The sequence below is a fragment of the Emericellopsis atlantica genome, assembly GCF_019669845.1.
Source record: "Emericellopsis atlantica unplaced genomic scaffold F5Z01scaffold_31, whole genome shotgun sequence".
Classification (NCBI taxonomy): Eukaryota; Fungi; Ascomycota; class Sordariomycetes; order Hypocreales; family Bionectriaceae; genus Emericellopsis; species Emericellopsis atlantica.
This window is the reverse complement of record NW_025764733.1, coordinates 124494-140736: the sequence shown is the minus strand read 5'-3', so window position 1 is coordinate 140736 and position 16243 is coordinate 124494. Positions and strand designations below refer to the sequence as shown.

General features: G+C 55.2%; 4 protein-coding genes across 4 annotated transcripts; 3 read left to right on the top strand and 1 right to left on the bottom strand.

Annotated features, from left to right (window-relative positions):
- Positions 1-657: 657 nt before the first annotated feature.
- F5Z01DRAFT_628503 (ankyrin repeat-containing domain protein) lies at positions 658-3790 on the top strand (the record flags this gene model as incomplete). Its single annotated transcript, XM_046261606.1, has 2 exons — positions 658-1412; positions 1471-3790. The coding sequence occupies 2 exons, from the start codon at positions 658-660 to the stop codon at positions 3788-3790; spliced, it is 3075 nt and encodes a 1024-aa protein (XP_046114815.1).
- Positions 3791-4325: 535 nt separating this feature from the next.
- On the top strand, positions 4326-5322 carry F5Z01DRAFT_335535 (AIG2-like family-domain-containing protein). Its single transcript, XM_046259161.1, has 4 exons — positions 4326-4447; positions 4520-4527; positions 4583-5006; positions 5055-5322. Exons 1-4 carry the CDS (start codon positions 4417-4419, stop codon positions 5093-5095), a joined length of 504 nt encoding a protein of 167 aa, XP_046114814.1. The 5' UTR covers positions 4326-4416; the 3' UTR covers positions 5096-5322.
- A 4326-nt stretch (positions 5323-9648) lies between these two features.
- On the top strand, positions 9649-11211 carry F5Z01DRAFT_335500 (uncharacterized protein). Its single transcript, XM_046259160.1, has one exon. The coding sequence runs from the start codon at positions 9819-9821 to the stop codon at positions 11025-11027; it is 1209 nt and encodes a 402-aa protein (XP_046114813.1). The 5' UTR covers positions 9649-9818; the 3' UTR covers positions 11028-11211.
- On the bottom strand, positions 11143-15255 carry F5Z01DRAFT_335474 (uncharacterized protein). Its single transcript, XM_046259159.1, has 4 exons — positions 14988-15255; positions 14549-14921; positions 12970-14495; positions 11143-12910 (listed from the first exon to the last, which is right to left on the bottom strand). Exons 1-4 carry the CDS (start codon positions 15154-15156, stop codon positions 11259-11261), a joined length of 3720 nt encoding a protein of 1239 aa, XP_046114812.1. The 5' UTR covers positions 15157-15255; the 3' UTR covers positions 11143-11258.
- Between the last annotated feature and the right edge of the window lie 988 nt (positions 15256-16243).

Here is a 16243-nt window from a genome sequence, read left to right as displayed (position 1 = left end):
ATTATGTCGTCCTTGCTTGACACGTAAGTCCTCGACATCAAGATGGAGGTACTTGCCGCCGGTACGACCGTCACCGCAGTCCTAGACACGGCATTAAGAGTGGTCAACTATGTCAACTCGAGCAGAGGGGCGACCAAAGAGCGCAAAGAGCTGCGAGAACAGCTGAGGTCGTGCGAGTATATCCTCCAGCAGTTGAAGGACGAGGCCGACGACTCGGACGAAGGCCATGCCTGGACAGAGACGATCCAAATTCTCGAGGCGCCGGGTGCGCCGTTGGGCCGGCTTGGGATCACGCTGCGGGAGCTCGAGGCCAAGCTGCGGCCCGTCGACGGGCCGCAAAAGCTTCTTGTCAGTCTCAAATGGCCGTTCAGTAAGACGGAGATCACGGAGGTCTTGACGACAATTGAGCGCGAGAAGTCGATCCTGATGCTGGCCATCGGAAACAATACGCGGGTACTGTCCCAGCGGATCAAGGAGACCGCGGAAGAGAATGGGCGACAACTGCTGCTGCTCATGGCCACTATCAACAAGGGCGAGCAGCAGAGACAGACCGACTACGCAGACATGAAACTGAACATGGAGACGTTGCAATCAGCACAGGCCGAGGTGAGCAAGGGCGTGGTCGACATCTCCCAGCATCAAGGCAAGCAAGAGGCAATGCAAGAGCGTTTGGCCATCTTGGATTGGCTCTCGACCATCGATCACGCTGCTCACCAGAACGATGCTTTCGCAAAACACCAGGCGGGCACCGGACAATGGCTTCTAGACTCACTGCCCTTTAAGGAGTGGATGGCGGCTGCTGAGCCTGAGGAGCTGTTTTGCCCTGGCATGCCAGGCGCCGGCAAGACGGTGCTGTCGTCGGTTGTCATCGACCATCTGCAGTCGCTGGCCGAGGGCGAGCGGATTGGAGTGGCCTATGTGTACTGCGACTACCGTCGGGTCGATGAGCAAACGACGCGCGACGTGCTGGCCAGTCTCCTGAGGCAGCTCGCGCAAGGCTTGGCGTCCATACCAAGGCCACTGAAGGAGCTATACACTGCGTGCCGGACGAAACCGAGGGTGGACCAGCTTCTCGCGATGATCACCTCCATCACTGGCCTGTATTCAAAGGTGTCCATCGTGGTGGACGCACTTGATGAAGCGAGGGAGACCGATGGGTTCAGGCAGCAGCTCATCTCCTCGCTGCACGCGATTCAGGCAGACGGAAAGACCAAGCTGTTTTTGACGTCTAGATTCAACCCGGATGTGATTGGCATGCTGGAGACGTCGCGGACAATCGAGATCAGGGCCACGCCCGACGACGTGAAGCTGTACCTGGAGGGGCATATGTCACAGCTCCCTGCCTTTGTCGGTCGCAGTCCAGCATTGCAGGACGAGGTGAAGACAGGCATTTCGAATGCTGTGGACGGCATGTAAGTCGCTTTGACTACAGGTGAACTGTTGTGTTGTGCCGACTTACCAACTCACCAGGTTCCTGCTTGCAAAGCTTTATCTCGACTCACTCCGCGGGAAGAGATCACCAAAGGCCATGCGGACAGCTATCCAGCAGCTCTACGCCGGTTCGGAGGCATACGATCGCGCGTATGACGACGCGATGGAGCGAATTCGAAGCCAAGGGCCCGACCAAGAGGAATTGGCGAAGCAGGTTCTCTCGTGGATCGTGCGCGCAACACGGGCGCTTAAAAAAGAAGAGTTGCAGCATGCACTCGCTGTCGAGCTTGCAGAAAGCGACCTTGACGAAGACAACCTGCCGCAGGTTGAGGATATGGTCGCCGTGTGTGCTGGCCTTGTTGCGGTCGACGAGAACGGGGATACGATCCATCTCGTTCACTACACCACGCAGGAGTACTTTGCTCGGACCTGGGAGCAATGGTTCCCGACGGCAGAGGAGGACATTGTCAAGATATGCGCCACGTATCTCATGTTCGACGCCATTCAACAAGGCCCCTTTGATTCTCGTAGGCGTCGAGAGTTACGGATGAAAGGGAACCCTCTCTTGGAGTACGCCTGCAATAACTGGGGGCATCACGCGATTAAGTACGGCGAGCCTTGCGCAGAGGTGCTTGCGTTTCTCAGGTCGCCTCGTGCGGTGGTTGCGGCTTCGGAAGTCGTCTTCACCGACGATCCACTCCGGCTCTGGAAAACAGGACTCTCATTCTGGACCAAGAGTGAAAAGGGCAACGCAGAGAAACTGCTGGCTCTGCACCTTGCCTCTTACTTTGGGGTGGAATACGCCGTACGGGCCCTGCTCGAAGAGGGCCACGAGCCAGATCTTCCGAACCCGTGGGGCAGAACACCCATCTCGCTGGCCGCGGAACAAGGCAATGACGACGTGATGCGGATGCTGCTGGAGACCGGGAGAGTGGACGCAGACTCGAGAGACGTGTATGGTCGGACTCCTTTGTCTTGGGCGGCCGAGATGGGAAGCCTGAGTACCGTGCAGTTCCTGCTGGACGAGGAATTGCCTGCGTCTTTGTTCGACTTTACAAGGGCTGCACGGGAGGCGGAACAGACAAAAGAAGGGCAGCAAGCTCCAGGCCCGAAAAAGTGTGCTGTGGACGACAGGTCTCGCGATGACAAGGGGTGGACTCCCTTGACGCACGCCTGCTATGGTGGGAGACTCGACATTGCAAGACTGTTCTTGGACCGCGGGACCCCGGTCGATTCGGAGACTGCAGTAGGCGAGACTCCGCTCATGTACGCTGCTAACCGGGGGGCGGAAGGCATTGTGACGATGCTGCTCGAACGGGGCGCCTCGCCGAACCACAAGAGCCACAATGGCGGATCACCTCTCCAAAGAGCAGTCAGGGGGGAACAAGAGGGGACCGCCAGGCTTCTGCTTGAGGCGGGTGCCGATGCGAGAACGGCGGACAAGGCTGGAGAGACGCCGCTCCATATCGTCACCAAACTGCCGCTCGCCATACTGATGATCGAGTACGGCGCCGATATCAACGCGAGGGACGAGAAGAACCAGACACCCCTGCGCTGTCTGGTTGCGACATACGGACGAGAGTCCCTTGTCGAGCTGTTTCTCTCTCACGGCGCAGACGTTCACGCGCGAGACGAGCAAGGGATGACCGCTCTGGCCGCCGCCACCTCCCCCGAGAACGTTGGACTGTTGCTGGCGAACGGCGCCATTGTCGACTCACGGGACAACAATGGGCGCACACCCCTATCGTACAAGAAGAGCGCCGGGGCTGTTCGACTGCTGCTCGAGCACGGCGCCGACGTCCATGTGCGGTGCAACGTGGGCCGCACGCCGCTGTCGTACATTGGCACAGACGGGGTTTTACTCGACGAAGCCGTGGAAAACGCGAGCGCCTTGGTCAAGCACGGGGCCCATGTAAACTCGCGATGCGATGTCGGACGCACGCCGCTGTCCTACGTCGCTGGGAGAGGCAGCAGGGCTGAAGAGGCCATCGGCCGAGCGCTCGTCGAGCTTGGGGGGGATGTGAACACGATGGACAACCGCGGGCGCACGCCACTCTGGCACACGGCGGCTTGCGAAAGCCCTAATGTGTACAGATCGGTCATGGCAAACGAGCTGATTCAGCTAGGGGCCGATGTCAATCTGCCAGACGAGGATGGGAGGACGGCGCTCCAGGTGGCGGCGCAGGCGGACATACACGGGAAGAAGGAGCTTGTGCAGCTTTTGCTGGCCTCGGGCGCGACCTGGGAGACTGACGGCCCTGAGGGGGAGTATATTTCCGATTTGCTCTCTGGTGCTCTGCGAACCCCGACGCCAGTGGAAGACGAGGAGGACTTGTTGCCTCGTTGTTCTATGATGTAGTGAGACTGTGAACTCGCAGAATACCTATTCACGATGCAGTGTTGACGACGTCCTGGTCCTGGAGGTATGCGGAGGGAGGCGTTGCCGTTTTGGTTCACCGTTTTGCAATCCCGCTGTGCATAACTTGCACAAGATTCTTACGCGAAACGTGATAGTACCGCGCGACAGGCCTTGGTAAAATCTACCACTAGGGCCTAATCACCAGCAATAAGACGGTGCGTCATGTCGACAATCCCAAGGCTGCAATCACGAAGCTTGCTGTGCTGCATTTTAATCCCCAAACTTTGCGCTCATGAGCGCATTGCACACCAGCACGGCGTTTGCACTGCAAGGGCGCTTATCGATAGGGAAGCGGTACGTACCGACGATTGACAAACGCCGTCGTGGGCAAACAGTCGAACGACGGTGACCATTGTCAGTTGAGTGAAGCACTCCAGCATCCATTCACTCACTCAAATTTGTTACGTAGAGCGTCACTTCTCTTCTTTCGATTCTGGTCTTCCTTCTTTATTTTCGACATCCTTCAGCTTCGTCTGTGCAAGCCAACGTTGAAAGATCAATCACTTCGCCCAAGACAGTAACTACGACATCACCAACCCACTATTGCGAGTCAAAATCCATCCAACATGAGTGGTGAACACACAGGCTTCTTCTATGGTGAGTCTGCGGCAGCGCTAGTCGTCCCTAGCTTCCGTATTTGCCGAAGCCAGTGCTAATCTCGACATCAAGGTACCTTGGTATGAAAACATACGCACGTGAGGGTTCATGAGATGGCCTCGCTGACCACTGCAGATGGCGCGCGAGGTGTTCTACAGCGTCTGCTACGGCCAGTCGGACCCGCCAGCTGCATTCAAGAAGATGCACACCTTTTCTCCAGCTTTGCTCGAGGGCTACTGCCGTCACCGCGTCCAGTACGCCGACTACCCAGGCATCATCGCCGAAGAGGACCACCGCGTCATGGGTGTCTACGTCACTGGTCTGACGGACGCCAACATGGTCAAGCTGGACTACTTTGAAGGCTCCGAGTACAAGCGCCAAAAGGTCAAGGTCCAGTTGCTAGACGCGGAGGATGGCAAGCCCGTGGAGGGCGAGGAGAAGGAGGCCGTGACCTATGTCTACATGGACCCCAAGGGTCTCGAACACAAGGAATGGGACTTTGAGCAGTTCCGCAAGGACAAGCTGCGGTTCTGGATCCGTGACGGATGTGCGAATGAAGGTAAGTTGGACCACGCCTTCAATCTGGACTGATGCTCAACCATCTTAGATCCCGACGACAAAGCTGCGGTGGATGAAGAGACCAAGTAGGCGACCTTGTGGATATCTGGGGCGCTTGTTGGTGTCGCCGGCCGCGTGATCTATCGTGGGCGCGTAGTAGTGCGTTCGGAGGATAAGCGGTGAGGGACCCGGGAGACTGGTATGAAAGGTTATGAATTTGGGCAAGGTCAAAGCGTCCTGAGCGCGTCCTGGAAACCTTTAGAAACACGCACCCGGTGTGACCTGATGAGATAAATCTGATTTCCAGATAAAACTACTTGCAGTACCACGAGTCGAGGCGGCCGACGTTGGATCAACGGAAGCTTCCACATTCAAGTGAAACAAGGCCGTCTTTAGCAATACGTACAGCTGTCTTAGGTGAGAAGACCCTGCGGCTCTGCCGTCCGCCAAAAAGAACGCCAGCTTCGCTATTGTTTCAAAGGAGAATATCGCATTGGGCTCTGCTTTAAAACGCTACGTGCCAGGACTGGGCCAGTACATGCTATGCGGCTCCCTCCATGGCGCTTTGACACGATTCGAAACGGCGTTCCTATGCGTGTTCAGATTCCGTGCTATAGGAGTCTGAGTAGTAGTCATAGTGCATGGAGGGATAGAGGGATAGAGGGCGAGAGAGACATAGTACTTCGTAATTATTACCTGCGATGCTCGAAGGCTCCTAGAGAGGCAGTTGGACGTCGACACACGAGACTTTGGCGACGTTGCATTCGCCAATGCGCATGGGTTCGGATGCCTGTGCTGCTGACTGCGGGCTTTCGCTGAATTATGCGTCGGTCCCAAGTTGCCGAACAATGGAACCAAGATGCACAGATTGCAAGACGTGGAGGACGTGGAGGCTGGTTCATGCGTGAGACTCGGGCCACTGGCGTTTTGTCACGACGGTCGATATCGATATGACTGGTTGTCTGTCCAAGCCAAGCGCCGCGCCGCTTGTCACGAGTCGATTGGAAACCGCCATGGCCTGCATCGAGTCCCTTTGACTGGTCAATGTGATGTTGTAAACACTGCAAAGAGCACAACCATTGGCTGTCAGATTCACATGTGAGGTTCACTCCAAAGGGACGGTCCTCGGCGGACTCCCTGCTGAATTGGGTCGTCCGCTGTGATATTGCCGACAAAGCAATGCATGCAAAAAGGCTCAGTGGGTGCGGTGGTGAAACGAGGGTCTGGTTTCACGAGAAGACAGACGTGGAGCGAGTGGTTGTCTGTCGAGAGCTCAGCTGCATGCCCAGACGTGAAGCTCAGGGGCATCGTGTCCAGGGCTCCAGTGAGAAGCCAGAGCAGCCCCTGCATGCTTCCTAGACCCCTGCTAGAACCACTGGAGTACATTGCAGATCGCCCTGCAGCCAGGTCTACGTATAGAGATGGGCCAGGACAATCGTCAAGCTGGTAACGCAGCATTCGGCGAAATGCACGAGAAGGATGTGGCTTGTCGACTGTACGTAGTACCAGGGCAATCAGGGCGCGAGATGTGCGCGGCCGACTGGAGGCTGACGGTGTATCATGAGTTACAGGCGCATACGTCGTTGGACTGCAGCAAATGAAGCACAGCAGCAGATGGGATGGCAGCCGGATCGAAGCGAGATGAGCCAGGCAGTCGTGCAATAATTACTAGACGTTAACAGAGTGTTTGAGTAAGTCGTTGAGAAGCGATGAAAGAAAGTGACACCTGTGTTACCTTTCGGCACGTGAATGCATGACATGTCCATCCATCTCTTGTTGTCGATTGCACAACAAGGGTGGCCAGGCCAACTGCTGGGCCGCGTCAATCCTGCATCTGATCAGATCGCAGAGCTTCCATCTCCGTACTACAATACATGGGTATGTGCCTACCCTGGAGCGGGTGCTGCACGTGTTCAATGAATGACAACTTCATATCACGGCGGTCAAGACCCAAGAGCATTGTGCTGGAATGTGACTCTTGTCCAGACATGCTTCGGTGCATCACGGCAACATTTGTAAACGTGAGAACGTGGCAGGAGGCCCTATCAATGACTATTAGCATTCCACATTCTTCATCCACGACCCCACCCGTCCAAGCTGGGCTTGGAGGAAAATTGAACTTGCAATGCGACGCATCGTAACCTCACAGATGGACATTGTGTGTCAATTGCTCAACTGTTCACGTACCAAGTTCAAATGCAATCCTCGCAGCACGCTCAAAGCATGCTCGCAGGAAGAACCTCATGCCAGTCCAAGGCGCAAATGGTACGTACAGAATTCGGAGTATGGCTCACGCTCACCAACAAGCCCACAGCCCACCATCCAGCCCCCGACGATCGATTTCCAGGGGCAGGGCAGAGCCGCAGGGGTCTCCTCGTGGCGCCCCTTGGGCCTTGGCGAGGATTGCAGCCCGGGCGGTGGTACGGCAGCCCCTGTAGCACAGCATAATAGATGGGCCTGGCAACTTTACTACGTACTACTTCAGCACAAACCTGTCCAAAGGGTCCAGTCCTGTCGACTGGACTGGAGCTGGGCAAACCGGCGGCACGCCAAACGCGCTAACTGGCAGGTCAAACAAAGAGCAATTGTTTGGCAGGAATGCAGCCACAACAAAGCGCACGGGTCTCGACACTCTCAGGCTGGAATGCGTGATGGTGAGCACGCATGGACGATTGACTGGGCGAGCCTGGGCGACAACTCGTACATGCCAGCCAGCCAGCTGGGCAGCTGGCCAATGTAACCGCACCATGTTGCGCGCTGTGGTGTGACGTCGGGTTATGCGGCCAAACGACTGGCCGCCATACGCGCACAGGGGTCTCGACAGTCTGTCGCTTCTGTCCAGTCAGCCTGCCAGACCGGCACCGACATTGTGGCTCACAGGAAGAAGAGAGCCAGCTGGCTGGGCTGGACTGGACTGGGCCACCTCGGAGGCCGCATGATACATACGTCGACTTGCGACGGGCCATTCAATGGGCATGTCTCTCTTCGCTTGTCAAGTGCTCACCAGACGCCCGTCTAGACAGGGGAAAGTGGAAAAAAAAAGTCGCGCGCATGACTGTTCAGCGTCTTGGTCTTGTCTTCAGCCATAATAGGTACTGGGGCTGTCTTGTCTTGGCTCGTTGAAAAGCATGACAATTACGTTGCGAGCATGAATGATCTCCAGGGCCAGAACAATGCGCGGAATGGACATTTGCGAGCTGCTGTGGCGCAATGGTCTGTTTCCGCAGGGCTGTGCAGCCACAAGACTCTTCCATTTGATTGATCGATCATGCTGGCATAGCTGGGCATCTCGAATACGTCCGTAGTACGGATACGGATACTCCGTACCCCAGACAGAGCTCGTTCAGCGCCCAGATCCAGATCGTGACACGGCACGCAGAGGTCACGCAGGGAGCGCAAGGGGCACTCAACAAACGGCTCGCAGCATCCTGTCTAACTGACGTTCCTTTGTCGACTCCTGACTGTTGTAGGCCTATAGCACAAGCAATATCGCTTACCGTATGAAGGGCATCGGCTGCGGGAAGCAAAGAAGGCCCACCGATCGTCGACTCTGGGAGAGATCCCCGTCGCGCGGTCGGTCGAGTCGTCGAATGAGCCCTGGAAAACCAGACCAGCGTCGTTCTCGCTCCACCCTTAGTCGACTTTTCAGCCATCTTGAAACATATGACATCGGCCTATGAGGAAGCTGATCGCTCAGACATCCGCCCTTGGCTACGCAGCCGACGCTGACTCAAAAAAGTCCAGTCCGTCCGTCTGCTACCCCCCCTGGCCCCTGGCAGCTCCGCCATGCCTCGAAACAGGACATGCAGGCCCCTTTGCCGGCCCCTGACTGGCTGCGCGCCATCTGCGTGCCTGGCGTCGTCCCTAGCAGGTTGTCAGATTTTCCTCCCCTTCAGGCTTCGGCCGCCCAGAGCCCATCATCATGCGAGCCAGCTCTCGACGCCATGCCGGACGACCACCCGCAAACCACGTCCAATCGACCGCCAAGTCGAGCCGTCGCCTTTCTCTTTGGGCCTAGTGTCCCCCGTCTTGGGCCTTGTGCTGCTGCTAGACTATGCTAGGCAGCGTACAGTAGCCTAGTGCCGGTGCCGGTGCCCATGCTTGTCCCCCCCGTCTCCTGAGACCCATCTCCACCGCCTCGGCCATGCGCAGGAACGCATCGTATAAGACGCCCGGTCACCTTCGTCCAGGTCCTGTCTTGTCCCTGCTCTCTCGTCACAGACAGCTCATCGTCTTCCAGTCTATCCTTTGTGGTCTTTTTGTCGTCAAGACATTCACCTTCATTCTTCATTCTTCAGCGAGGCTAGTCCTTTGCGACCCTCCGTTCTTCTTGCATTACGACACCGCCTGGCGCAGTACCTTCATTCTCATATCAAGTCGAACAACCGCACGGTCAAAGAATCCGGTCTCTCACAACACTCACTCTCTCTATCACTCTGTACAACCTGCAGGCACCGCGACCTCTTTCCAGTAGGTCTCCTCTCTGAGTCAGACGTCTTCCCGACAAGCAAACAATGGCGGCTCCTTCGCTTCGTGTGTCACTCATGAGGTCTCCCATGACCACAACAGGATTCACACAAAAAGAGCGTCGTCACTGCTTTGTTAATCGCCAGCTTCTGTCTCTTCTATCCTGCACCATTAGAGATGAAAACTGACCATGATTCACCAGGACTTGCATATCACTTGCACACTTTCGTCTTGACGACAACCGCCTCCCACAACTTCCAAAAGGAAAAGATTCTACATCTGGCACGTTAGATTCTACAAGACATTCCACAACTTCTTCTACGACGACCCGTCTTCTACCTTCAAGATGCTTTCCAAGACTCTTACCTTCCTCGGCATGGCCTCTGCTGCCACCGCCCACATGGTCATGACCAACCCGGTTCCCTACGGCAACCCCAACAACAGCCCGCTCGAGGCTACTGGCGCCGATTTCCCTTGCAAGGGCGCCTCTCCCGACGGCAGTGTTGGTCAGAATGTTTACAAGGCCGGTAGCACCCAGGCTCTCACATTCCAGGGCGGTGCAACCCACGGCGGTGGCTCATGCCAGGTCTCCGTCACCACCGATCTCAACCCCACTCGCGACTCCGAGTGGAAGGTTATCAAGTCTATTGAGGGCGGCTGCCCAGCTCGCGGGGAGGTTGGCAACATTGGCACCGATGCCAGCGCTGCTGACCCCTACGAGTATGACTTTGAGATTCCCAAGGAGATGCCTGAGGGTGAATACGTCCTGGCCTGGACCTGGTTCAACAAGGTCGGCAACCGTGAGATGTACATGAACTGTGCCTCTGTGCAGATCACCGGTGGCTCTGGCGACGACTCCTTCCTTGCTAGCCTTCCCGACATGTTTGTTGCCAACGTTGGCGATGGTTGCGGTACTGTCGGTGACAAGGACGTCAAGTTCCCCAACCCCGGCTCAGTTGTCGAGCGCCTTAACGGAGCGACAGATGCCTTTGCCGACCCCACAGGTTCTTGCGCTGCACCTGTCGGCGGAGGTAATGGCGGCGCCAGTCCCTCCCAGCCTGAGCCTACAACTGCACCCTCGTCTGTTCCTGAGGACCCCGCTCCCACCTCTGTACCAGTTTCAACCAGTGCGTCCATTCCCACCGGCCCCAAGCCCACACCAACCATCCCTGGGGGTGTCTTCATCACTGTTCCTACCACTGCTCCCGTGGCTCCCACTGCCACCCTGGAGCCTGAGCAGCCAACTCAGCCCGAGGAGCCCGCCGAGCCTGAACAACCCCAGCCTGAGGAGTCTACCACTCCCGAGCCCGAAGTGCCCTCCCCCGGCTCTGGTTCTGGCTCCGGCTCGCAGGCCGCTGGCTCTCCTTGCACAACCGAGGGTACTTGGAACTGCGTTGGTGGATCTTCTTTCCAGCGTTGTGCCAGCGGTGTCTGGTCTCAGGTCATGAACCTCGCGCAAGGCACCTCTTGCGACGAGGGCCAGTCTGAGGCGCTCAGTGTTCACGCATCCGCTGCCAAGCGTCATATGCGTCGCGCTCAGCGCATCCGCTACTAGGTGGTTGCATCAGTTTCTTTCAGCAGCATTTATTAGGGAGACAGGGTTTGGTCGGGGGTAGCACAGGTGTGCATGAACGGCGGCGTTTGGGTTGGGCTTGATTGTACATCACATCAACAGCATCGAAGGCTCTTTAAAGAGCAGGTACATAGGAAAATATGCAGACAAAGCTGAAGTCATTTTCTTTTTGACACACTCAACATGCATTGAAACATTCCGACTATGGTGCCATTATATCCAGGGTTCCCTCCTGAAAGGCTTTCGTAGCTGTCTTTTGCCAAACCACCCCCATGGGCTTCTCGCGGGTTTCCCGAACGAGGAAGGATCGATTGGGACCACAAAAGGGTCGAGTTCAATGCCAACATGAGTCGTCCCATCGTGCCCTATGAATCGACCAAAACTGAAGGTGCGGCCTTTGAGGTTCCCGGTTGGCGAATGGTCGAAAAGAAGCCGGCTTGGTGCGATGTATGCCGCAATAGAACCAATTGTAGTGGGAATGTGTGGCAAAATGAAAGGTGTCTTGCGGACATAGACAGCCAGTGCGATGGCGACGTTGACGCCCAGGAGGACCACACTTGTAACAAATGCGCCAGTATCCATAAACAACCTGGTTTCCGTCACGAGACGAAACCCTTCAATTTTCTCGGACACCGCGACTCCTCCGAAGAGGTAGTCCCTGTTGAAAGCCAAGAGAAGGGCGAACAGTGTCCGATAGATCGGATCAATCAACTTGATCATCTCCTCCGGATCAGGCACAGGTGCATGTGGATCCACGATGTCTCTGGAACCAGATCTGATCATGATAAGATGATTCAACCAATCTTTGGAGAAGGTTTCGTTGTGCCATCCCTGTGCACCTCGTTGAGACAGCGTGCCAGGGAGTGTCGCTAAACTGTAAAGGTCAGTATCGGGACCTTCGTAGGTGATGTTATCCCCAATGTCCCCAATCATATCGTATCTCTGCACATAGCCATGTCGGTCGACTTGCACGTCGAAACTTGCCGTTTCCAGGTAAGGCCGACACACAGCGAAGCTTCCCCTGATGGTTCCATTGAATGCATCTCCATGTTCGGTCCTGGCCCAGCCAAAAACGAAGCTCTCATTACAGCCTACCAGCTGCGTGTACTCCGTAGCCGAAAGCCCAGGTGTTGTAAAGGAGATAGTATCTCGTGCGCGTGCCTGCGCCCATTCCACAACGTCGCCGCATGTCTCCTCGTCTGGTATACGTTCTCGCTGTGGTCGGTCGAGCATGGGGAAGGTGTGCGATGCAACAGGAGTACAGTTCGCGTTTACGGTAAAACCTTGCGTCTGGAGAAGATAGGAGTCCGCGGCTGACTTGGAATTCTCCGGGTTGATATCCGAGGGCGCAAAATAATACTTATCTGATACCCAAGGTGGGTGAGAAGTGCCGATAGACATGTTGGCCAATAGAGCAACAGCGTGATCATGGTAGCTTGCGGTGACTGTAAAGCTTCTCAAGTACTCGCCAAAACCTGGTAGATTGTCTTCGTTCAGAGACGGTGAGACGGCCGGTCTGAAAGAGCTTGGATATCTTGCCACAACAGCTTGGTCCTGGAACACCGCCGGCATGCTGATCGTCAATATGTTTGATAGAAACACTGCACTGCAAACAAAGCCTAGCATGAGGTGCTTGAGTCTCAATGCGGGGACGATAGCGAATTGCGGAGGTATTGACGTATACCTAGCCGCAATCGAGGAATCAGGAGAAGCCCTGCCTCTCCAGAGGTCGTCGAATGGTTGCAGCACGCATAACAAACGGTTGACCAAGACCCAGAACGGCTCAATGAAGGTTGATAGAATCGTCGGTAAGTAGTTCTCAAGGATTTGCTGAACTTCTCGGTTGCTGGAGGGCCTGGAGAGTCCTGAATGGTCAGTACAACGAGGACCCAGCAAGAAGAGAATGAAAGGCTAGCTTTCTCACCAGTATACTTGAGCTCAGCCCACTTGAGATATCCCAGACCAACCATCATGGCGAGTATCGCAATTATGAAAGCAATACCCGACGCCAATCGAAGCGCTGCTGGTTTGACAGGAGAGTAGTATCCTTTCGGAGCGATGGCCGAGGAGGGTTTTGGGGAAGATAGTTCCGCCTCGCGGACTTGTATAAAAGGCGTCGAAGAATCGTCGCTCCATAATAAGCGAAACCTTGACTCCCCAAGCACGATTTTCAGCGCTTCTTCATCACCATTATCAACGGAGCACAGAAGATCCACCATCTGAGGGCTGTCTCGTAATACCTCAGCGACTCGAGATATAGACGAAGGGTTCGCGTGCAAATTTGAGTACGCTCCCCGACTGAGCCACAGTATGAACGCGGTAAAGAGTGCGATGACGAGTAGCAGGGCTTCCAATGCTGCAGATATCGATCGGTTGACAACGATGCCATACATAGTGAAAGTAACGTCAGCGCTGTCGTCGTCTTGGCGCGTGTGATTCGTGAACATGTGACTTGCAGCTACGGAGAACAAGGACTGATGAGCCGAAAGGTAAGCTTGTGCCAGTGTCTCCGGATTCGAGTACTCTTCTGAGGGTCTGTCCTCTGCTGAAAGTGCATAGCCAACCATGTTAGAAACCGGCGTCCACAATCCGCGACTTTTCAGCTTTGTATGCTGGTCGACTACGAATGTGTCTGGGTAATCCCGCTCTTTCATCTCTTGTGGCATGCCGTTAGCCAGTAAGAATTTGAAGGCGGTGTTGTTGAAATCACTATCGGCTAGAGCTTCTTTCGGGCCTGTTGGCGAGACGCTATTTTCGTGTGGCTTGAGGGTAGTGGCATCGACCGTTAGCTGCACTTGTTGCTGATAGTAACTGGACTGACAAAAGAGCGCAGTAACGTTGTAGTCCCAAACACTGTCATTGCCGAGAGAGGGGCTCGCATGCGCCCAAGTCGCGAGGAATTGTTGCTCGACGTTTGGATCCAGGGGGCAGGCCTTATTTTCAAGCCAGAAATTCGAGTAAGGACTGTTGTGATAGCCCATGTAAAACATGGATATGTTCTCTGCCTTGGGGATAGTTACGGTCGTGTTGCAGCCCTGGCCGTTGAGGAAGTTGTAGGTCCTATCCTGGTCCGCTGCAAAGTTCGGATCTAGTACCAATTCCGCAGGCCAGCAGTCAAGCTCGGTGGTCAAGCGTGTGGTTTCTGCGGTCCAGTTGGCTCCTGGCTGGGTCGGTGCGTTCTCGGTAGCATAGAAGGGCAAAAATGCCTCCGTTGGTGTCGTGAACGGTGGGTATTGCTGCTCAAGCCAGGCGATAGCATAACCTGCGTGTAATATCTTGGAGTCGAGCATGTCTGTCTGCTCGTCGACTGGGAGCAAGCGAGATCGAGTGGCAAGTCCACGAGGCTCAGTGAGCTTGACTGCACCGGTCCCTAGTTGAGCAGATTGCAACGGCGTTATAGCCCAAAAGATGAGTACCATCGCGGTACCTGAAAGAAACACCATCCAATGCCTATGCATAATTAGTAAGATGAAGTCTTCCAATTGGGACAGAAGATGACCGACTTGCGCTGAATAGCCACAAAGGGCACAAATGCCACGAAAGTAAAGGGGTAATCAAGGAGCAGCGAGTCCCTGGCCAGAGCGCCCTCTGGCTTCGACATCTCGAACCACGGCTGCATGCGCTTGACGTCCAAGTCCACCCAACTCCATACCAAGCTGTATGCGACGGCAAGTACCTGAGGGACATACTCGGACGATATCCTGGCCCATTGTGGTATCTCATCGAGAGAGGGGGACAATGCCAGCCCGCCCTGTTGCGCACTCTTCTGGGCAAGAAGCTCGATACCGACGATCATGAGGAGAGTAGTGATGATAATAGCTGAGAGAATCGGCGTCGTCATGGATAGTGGTTTCCAGTTCACGGGATCTGACAGTCCTTTCGTCCGTGTTAGCGAGACCAATCGAATCCATCTGGTTATAACTGCAAGAACCAGGTACTTACCCAGTACCGATGGTTGGGTCCATCGTTCGATCAATGTCGGTTTCCGATCGATGCCGTCTTCCCCCTTTTCCTCAACAATCTTGACCTGCGAAATGGTCTTCCATGACTGATCCGTCACACTCCTCTCATCGGTTGGCGTAGGTGTATACTCGAAGCGACGAATGGCCATGGTCACGGGCGTACGATATCCGACCCAATGCTTCCCAAGAGAACGTAATTAGACGATAACAACCAAGAAAAGGATAAGCACAGAGCCCAGCTCCCACTCAAGCCAACAAACGAAAGACAGAAGACAAAATGGGCGAATTGATGAAGGAATACTAAGAGCGGTACGGTCCGCTACTTGTAAGTAGCAGGTAGCACAGGCTTTAACATGGTTCTCGATCCTTGGGGAGGACAGAGATCCGTGGCCAGGCAGATCTCTGTGCTCCCCAAGGATCAGGGCCAACAGCGAGACCTAACAACTCGCACCGCATTCTGTGAGAAGCAAAGTTAGCACCGACGTGTAGACGTCGTTGGTTCTTCTCGAAACATGAGCACCTGGAGCTGCGGGTACCGTGGGACAAGTCAAGTGGCAGATCTAAGCGCTGGGGTAGGACAAGCGCCCGAAACGCGACGCGCGACCAATAGGATGAGATGCGACGTCGTAGCGGATGGAGCAAACACATTGGTTACCAGACTGGTATCAGTCATACTTATGCGCGTTGTCCTCTTCCGCGGCCTCAGAAGGGCTGACTGTGGAAGATGGATAAATGGTGTTGGCAGATTGACGAGGAGATGCCTCCTGGGACCTGAGCTGCCCCACAGCGCGGCAACCTCATCGAGGCCGAAGATCATGATTCTCGGTCAACCTCGTCCAGGCATTGTCATCTGTTAATACTGACTAATTATTCACTCTCAACTAAGACCCTAACAAGTCTTCGACCATTGCTGTGCAACTCGTTCTATGAAAGTAAGGTCATCTGTCATGGAAACCCTACTGGTTGTAGACTCGTAGTTGGGACCATGACGTACCTCAAGCAGCAGGATTCACGCCATGTTGACACAATAAGTGTTGCTTGTCTTTCGCTATTAAAGTACAAAATTTTGTGTGTTCAAGGGGTTGAAGTACACTGAGCCTATTACCCTGCATCCCGCAAGTGACCCGACAAGCGACCCACGAATGTTCGACCAATTGCAAAGAGACGCCAGGTGACGCTTGAACTTCCTGGCGGCAGGCAGTCTGACACCGTCAACGCCGGGTGACTTTCGCTGCT

Excerpts from the sequence above, each read along its gene's own strand:
- F5Z01DRAFT_335535 (XM_046259161.1), top strand. The coding sequence starts at position 4,417 with ATGAGTGGTGAACACACAGGCTTCTTCTATG. Across the intron at positions 5,007-5,054 it reads TGACGGATGTGCGAATGAAG|ATCCCGACGACAAAGCTGCG; the intron begins GTAAGTTGGACC and ends CAACCATCTTAG.
- F5Z01DRAFT_335500 (XM_046259160.1), top strand. The coding sequence starts at position 9,819 with ATGCTTTCCAAGACTCTTACCTTCCTCGGCATGGCCTCTGCTGCCACC.
- F5Z01DRAFT_335474 (XM_046259159.1), bottom strand. The coding sequence starts at position 15,156 with ATGGCCATTCGTCGCTTCGAGTATACACCTACGCCAACCGATGAGAGG. Across the intron at positions 14,496-14,548 it reads TTTGTGGCTATTCAGCGCAA|GCATTGGATGGTGTTTCTTT; the intron begins GTCGGTCATCTT and ends AATTATGCATAG. Across the intron at positions 12,911-12,969 it reads GGCTGAGCTCAAGTATACTG|GACTCTCCAGGCCCTCCAGC; the intron begins GTGAGAAAGCTA and ends CTGACCATTCAG.